Source organism: Mus caroli, chromosome 6 (assembly GCF_900094665.2).
Source record: "Mus caroli chromosome 6, CAROLI_EIJ_v1.1, whole genome shotgun sequence".
NCBI classification, from domain to species: Eukaryota; Metazoa; Chordata; class Mammalia; order Rodentia; family Muridae; genus Mus; species Mus caroli.
This window is the reverse complement of record NC_034575.1, coordinates 120,764,583-120,771,334: the sequence shown is the minus strand read 5'-3', so window position 1 is coordinate 120,771,334 and position 6,752 is coordinate 120,764,583. Positions and strand designations below refer to the sequence as shown.

At 48.8% G+C, this 6,752-nt stretch overlaps 1 protein-coding gene across 1 annotated transcript in view; it reads right to left on the bottom strand.

Moving 5' to 3' along the window:
• Positions 1-1,756: 1,756 nt before the first annotated feature.
• Lpar5 (lysophosphatidic acid receptor 5) overlaps positions 1,757-6,752 on the bottom strand; it is an 11,567-nt gene continuing 6,571 nt past the window's right edge. Inside the window, exon 2 of the mRNA XM_021165836.2 lies at positions 1,757-3,401. Coding sequence (XP_021021495.1) covers positions 2,066-3,220 — 1,155 coding nt within the window. The 5' untranslated portion in view covers positions 3,221-3,401 and the 3' untranslated portion in view covers positions 1,757-2,065. The remainder of the gene's footprint in view (positions 3,402-6,752) is intronic.

The following is a 6,752-nucleotide window of genomic DNA, read 5'->3' as shown; positions in this document are numbered from 1 at the left end:
GGCATAGTGCGTGTAGGACATATACATGACATCAGTTCTCAATGTCAGGATCTAAAAATGTCACAGCACCAACTGCAGCCCCACCCACAACCCAGTCCTACTTGGATAAATAGGGAAGAAAACCTTTTTGCTACCCTGCTTACTAAGACAGGCTCCTCCTCCCGTCCTTCCATCTCCCCCTTCCTTCCTTGTGCACTCTTCTCTCCTGGACAACACNGTTCTCCAGAAACATTCCACCTGGCCCTGAGTATTTGTGTCCTCCAGAGAACCTTAAGGACCACAATGAGCAGGGTGATCAGTGCCCATCCTAGAGGAAGTTAGATGTGCACTCTAATACTTTAGAATAAACAATCTCAAAGTGTGATCCAGAGACTGGCTCTTTGAGGAATTCTGAGNTCAAGACTATATTAAATGCTAGCATGCCCCGTGTCCGTCCGAGTTCATCCTCTCCCGGGTGTAGAGGGAAGCTTCCAGGGGTTTCATGGAATGTGATGACATTCCTACTCTCACAGATAAATGGAATGTGTGCTTCTGCATTTCCATGTCTCAGAAACATGTCAGCTTTAATTAATAACATGGTGAGCATCATAAGAAAAACAGAAGAACAAAAGCTCTGTCGGCTCCCTCGTTCCTTGCACATCGAGAGAAGGGAGGGAGAGGGAGGAGGCCCAGGATGAGGGATGGAGAGAATGACTTAAGAGACAGAGAAGCAAAGTGTGGTGGCCATGTAGAGAGAGAGGGAGCGGTTTTCAAAAGATACAAATTTCATAAAATACTGACTGCAGCTGGGCTTGTAACCCCAGCATGTATGAAATGCTGAAACCGGAGGCTCACCAGCATGCTGGGGGCGCCTTTACTCTCAGCACTCGGAGGCAGAGGCAGAGGCAGAGGCAGAGGCAGAGGCAGAGGCAGAGGCAGAGGCAGAGGCAGAGGCAGAGGCAGAGGCAGAGGCAGNTGGATCTCTGTGAGTTTGAGGCCAGCCTGGTCTACACCAGTGAGTTCCTGGATAACCAGGGTTGTTACACAGACAAACCCCAACCCTGTCTTAAAAAAAACAAAAACAAAACAAAACAAAAAGACCAAAGTCTGTCTTAGTGGCAGACAGCTTTAATCCCGGCATTTAGGAGGCAGAGGCCAGCAGATCTCTGTGAGTTCAAGGCCAGCCTAGTGTACAGAATCAGTTCCAGGACATCAAGAACTACATAGCGGGACTCTTGCCTTGAAAACAGAACAAAACAAAAAGTTCAAGGCCAGACTCTGCTGTGTACTATATAAGGGGGTGGGGAGAGGAAGGAAGGGGGTGGGAAAGAGAGGGAAGTGAGACTGAATATTAAAGATCCAGGAGGGAAGAGGCCCCGAGAGCTGCAGAAGGGATAAGGATGACCTAGAAAAGGAACCAAGAGCTAGCAAGTGAGAGGGACTCCAAGCATGGCTCTGCCCTACCCCAGCCACCGCATGCCAGGTGTCAAGTCGAAATTGTTACAAGTTGGGAAATGGGTCAGAACTATTTGGTCCATAGCAAATAAACCTTTGTGTTATACCTCCCACCTGAGCAGGGAAGCCAGGGCTGGTGGCACAATGGCCATCGCCCTTGAGTAAGCACAGAAGCCAGCAGGTAAGGCTGGGATACAATACAGTGGGAATGTACTGGCCCAGCATGTGCGGGCTGTGGGTTCTCGGTTCCACCACCAGCCCAGAGTTTTATTTTTGAAGATGACAGATGAGCGTCTGTGTAGTTGATTCACCAAGGTCACCAGATCTTTAGCTCTCAGACTGACGACCTAAATCTAGGAGATCTCTCTTCTGCTCCATGTACCAGCTCTTAGCCATGTGCATGCTCACTGCTTGGCTTTCTACATACTGGAGCAGGGTTTCTCTGGGTGATAATCAGAGGCCAAAGCTGTCAGCAGTGGCATTCTTCTTTTCCTTGCTTACACACTTGTTCCCTTCTGCACACTAGAGCTGGAGTTGTTTCAAAGTCCAAGTACCCAGCCCACCTCCCTCAAATGTACACCCTAAGCCTTTGAGGGAGGCACAAGTCTACCTTCACTTAGACTGCGTCCTCTCAGAGAGCCGAATCCTGGGGGCAGTTGTCCGGGGGTGTACCCAGAGTGGCAGGCTGGAGTAGAACCTGACTTGTGGCATCCTGCCCAGTGTTTTGGGTGCTTTCTGAGGGTAGTTCGGTGAGCACGCCTGCAGCCCCATTGGTAGCCAAAGGCCTGGTATTGAGCGGGGCGCCCAGGTTGCGAAGGGTGTTACGGAAACCCTCGGCACTGAAGTAGTAAACCAGCGGATCCAGCACGCAGTTGGCGCCGGCCAGCAGCACCATTATCATCAGCACCCCGCGCACCTGATCNCGGTCCTGAAAGCTGTTCTCCACCAAGTTGGCCCGTAGCAACCCATATACCGCCAGCGTGGAGTTGTAGGGCACGAAGCACAGCAGGAAGATGATGAGGTTGGCCAGCAGGAGGCGCACGGTCTTCCGTCGCCGTTGGCTCTGAGTGGCGTCGGGCTTCGCCAGTGTCCAGAAGACTCTGCCAGACGAATAGACGACAGCCGCCAGGGGCAGCAGAAAGCCTAGTATCTCGGCCAGCAGCAGGAGCGGCAGCAGCCTGCCCTTCCACAGTTCATCGCTGAAGCTCTCGAAGCACAGGCGCACAGTGATGTTCTTGTACATGCAGGGGGACGGGCTGTGCACGCGGGCGGCGGGCACGGCGAATAGCAGGATGAGAGCCCACACGCCCAGGCAGAGCCGCCGTGCCACCCGGGGCCGCCGTAGGTGGCGCAGTCTCAGCGGGTGCACGATGGCCGCATAGCGGTCCACGTTAATGAGCATCAGAAACAGACAGCTGCCGTACATGTTCATCTGGAAGATGGCGCCCGACGTCTGGCACAGGAAGCCTGGAAAAGGCCAGTGGTGCTGTGCATAGTAGGAGAGGCGCAGGGGAAGTGACAGAGTGAAGAGCAAGTCGCTGGCTGCCAGGTTGCACATGTACACACTCACCACTGAGTGTACGCGCAGTACACGCAGGAAGACCCAGAGAGCCAGAGCGTTGAGAGGGAGACCAGCCGCCAACACCAGGCTGTAGACCACCATATGCAAACGATGTGTATCTCGATAGTCAGGGCACTGGAGCACAGAGCTGTTGGTAGAAGTCGTGTTGGCTGAAGAATTGGCAAACATCATGTCCAGGTGGGAAGAGAAACTAGTCTGAGGCATCCTAGGGAACACCAAGGTCAGGGCATGGCTTTCACCTCCAGGGTGGTAGCCTGGTGGCAATACAGACTCTGTCCCCAGGCAAGCAGAGGCAAGACATGGGCGCGTGGGCTGTGACCTCAGGGGCAGATGACTGGCCAAGGCTGGAAGCCCTTGGTGCTGCAACTTCTTCAGCGGTGGAGACCTGGAGTGGGAAGGCAAGCCAAAAGTAAAGCTATGAGAAACAGAACCATAGCCTAAACACTTGGCTGACCACTGGCCACTTGAGTCCTTTCTTGGCCTCAAAGGCTCTTCAGGCCATTTTCCCCCATCCATAACAAGCAGGCATTTTATAGTTCCTCTCTATCCTACATTGTCATGTCCAGGTCCTGCAGTCAAGGGTCCCCCGCAGGCTATATGCATGAGTCTTGGCTTTGCCACTTGCCTACCTTTGTGGCCTCAGAAGATTTGCTCTGAATTTCATTTTCCTTATCGAGGTGTGTGTGAAGGCGTTTGAGTTCGCATCTATTTCAAGACGTTGTTTGGACATTACGATGAAGATGCTTCAATTGCTGTTCTTACAACCCGCCTGCCTGCCTGCCTTCCCATAAATGTTTACTGACTCCTTAGAAGGTTCTAGCCTGNCCACAGTCAGGATCAAAACAAAGGCCTTGTCCCACCCACCGGCTTCACATTCCATTAGAGGAAAATTAACAACATACACCGCAAATAGGTCTGACTGGGGAAGGCGGTAGAGCACTTCCTCTCTCTGCCTGGGGTGGGTCTGCGGCCTTATCTAAGGAATAAAGTTCAGAGCTCAAGTCCAGGACAATATCATCCAGTCCGGTTCATCCCATTTACCTTCTCCCTTGTGGGCTCCGTTTGCTAATAGAGGCCCAGCTACATTCAGCTTGAGTGACCTAACCCTCCATCTCCTCACCGATAAAAGGAGAATGTACCACCGGTGTGATTCCAAGTCACCTACCATCAGCCTTGGCCGGAGGCACGTTAAAAACACTTTAGCTTTCCTGTTAGAAAGGTGCCGGGAGGCCTCAAGGCAGTGATTCTCAGCTTTNCTAATGCTGTGACTCTTTCATACAGTTGTGGTGACCCCACCACCATAAAATTTAATTGCTACTTTATAACTGTAATTTTGCTACTGTTATGAATCATAATGTAAATATCTGCGGTGCAGGACATCTGAGATGCAATGGGGGTCTCAACNCACAGGTTGAGAACCACTACCTTGGCAGGGCTTCTCCCAGTGTCTCCTATAAACCTTCCTTACTAAACCGTGGGGCACTCACTACGAGAAATCAGTTGGCANCTGAGAACAACTAAGAGGTAGACAACCCACGGCGTGCAGGAAACCACACAGGGGCCACCTCTAGCCCCACCTCACGTGCACAATTTGTATATCTGTTAGAGTGAATATAACTTAGCCTTTGCCCTTTTTTTTAGACATAGTCTCATATGACCTAGGTTGGTATGAAACTTTCTATGTAGTTGAGGTTGGCCTTGAACTCCTGAGCCTCCTGCCCCAAATNTCCCAAGTGCTAGGATTACGTCCTCAGCTCTGTCTTTCCTTTTTAAATTTTATTTTACTTTTTTCTTCTAGAGACACAATCTAACCATGCTGCCCAGGCTGACTGGGCCGATTTCCAGAGTTGCTGTGATCTCTTTGTCTCAGCTGGGGATGCGGAGATGCAGGTGTCTCCATAATCTCTAACATCATTTTTTACTTATTTTAATTTTAAGAGATAGTTTGTTTTAAAATACTTATTTTTTTAATTTTATGTTTATGAGTATTTTGCATGAATGTATGGATATGCATCATGTGTGTACCTGGTGCCTTTGGAGGCCAGAAGAGGACATCAAATGACTTGGAACTGGAATCACAGAGCATGAGAGCAGCCACGTGGGTGCTAGCAACTGAACCCAGGTCCTCTGCAAGAGCAACAAGCGCTCTTAACTCTGATCCGTCTCTTTTGTTGCTGCTGTTGTTGTTTTGCTTGTTTGGTGTTTTCAGTACAGTGTTTCTCTGTGTAGACCTGGCTATCCTGAAACAGAATCTCTCAGAGTTGTCCTCTCTGGTCTTTCAGTACAGTGTTCTCTGTGTAGACCTGNCTATCCTGAAACAGAATCTCTTAGAGAATCTCTCCTCTCTGGTCTGGAACTGAGTATGAAGACCAGGCTGGTCTCAAACTCAAAGCCATCCTCCTGCCTCTGCACCATAAGTGCTAGGACTAAACAGCTTTCCCCGGACTTCATTATTATTGTTTTCATTATGTATATTTGTGTATCTGGGTGTGGGTTTGTGGCATGAGTACAGTGTCTGAGGCCAGAATCCAGGAGCCCTGGAGCTGGAGTTACTGACACACCAGACACAGAGGCTGGGGAAAACCTGCGTTCTCTGAAAGAGCAGCAAATGCTCTTAGCTGCTGAGCCATCCCTCTAGCCCCTTAGATAATTTTTAAAGAGTCTAATAACTCCATATCATGAATACATAATTCTTACCACAAGTCGTGTCCAGAAACAGAATTTTTTCATTATGTCAAACAGTGCTATACTCATGAAGCAGTACTGCCTGTGGCACCCCTTCCCCAGCCTCTGGTAACCTCTTTTCTACTTTCTGTCTCTGATGTCTGTTCTAGATGCCTCAGAGCGATGGAGTGATAGTGTTTGTCCAGTGTCTGCCTTATTTCCCTCAGCAGCCTGTTTACAAGACCCACTCTTCCTTCCATCCATCCTTCCACTCATCCACTCATATTGTAATGTGTAAAATTTTTTTTTCAGTGCTGGTAAGGGGTGGAACCCAGAGCCTAAGTACGTTCCTATGTNATGGTGCACATCTGCAATCTAGCATTTGGAAGCTGAGGCAGGAGGAACAGGAATTCATGGTCATCTTCACCTACATAGAAGTTCGAGGCCAGTCTGAACTACATGAGATCCTGTCTCAAACAGACAGGCTAATGCTAAGCTTGCTTTCTCCCACCAGCTACAAACCCAGCCTGTGCGACAGAACAGGTACACGACACTTTGCTCAGCACTCACCTCTGAGTAGACATGGGCTATTTATTTCTGTTTGACCGCTGAATAATACTGCTGTGGGCATAGGTATCCACATGGCATCTTAGGGAAAGGGGCTGCTGCCCCCGATTTTGAGTCATTCTCTCCAAAATACTAATCTAGGACTGGATTGATGGATCAGAAGTTAGGAGCACTGGCTGCTCTTCTTCAGTTCAATTCCCAGCACCCACATGGCAGCTCATATAACTATGTAACCATGTAACTGTATAAATATATACATCTCTATCTGTCTATCTATCTATCTATCTATCTATCTATCTATCTATCTATCTATCTATCTATCGTCCCATCTATCTATCTATCTATCGTCCCATCTATCTATCTATCTATCTATCTATCTATCTATCTATCTATCTATCTATCTATCTATCTATAATCCCATCTATCTATCTATCTATCTATCTATCTATCTATCTATCTATCTATCTATAATCCCATCTATCTATCTATCTATCTATCTATCTAT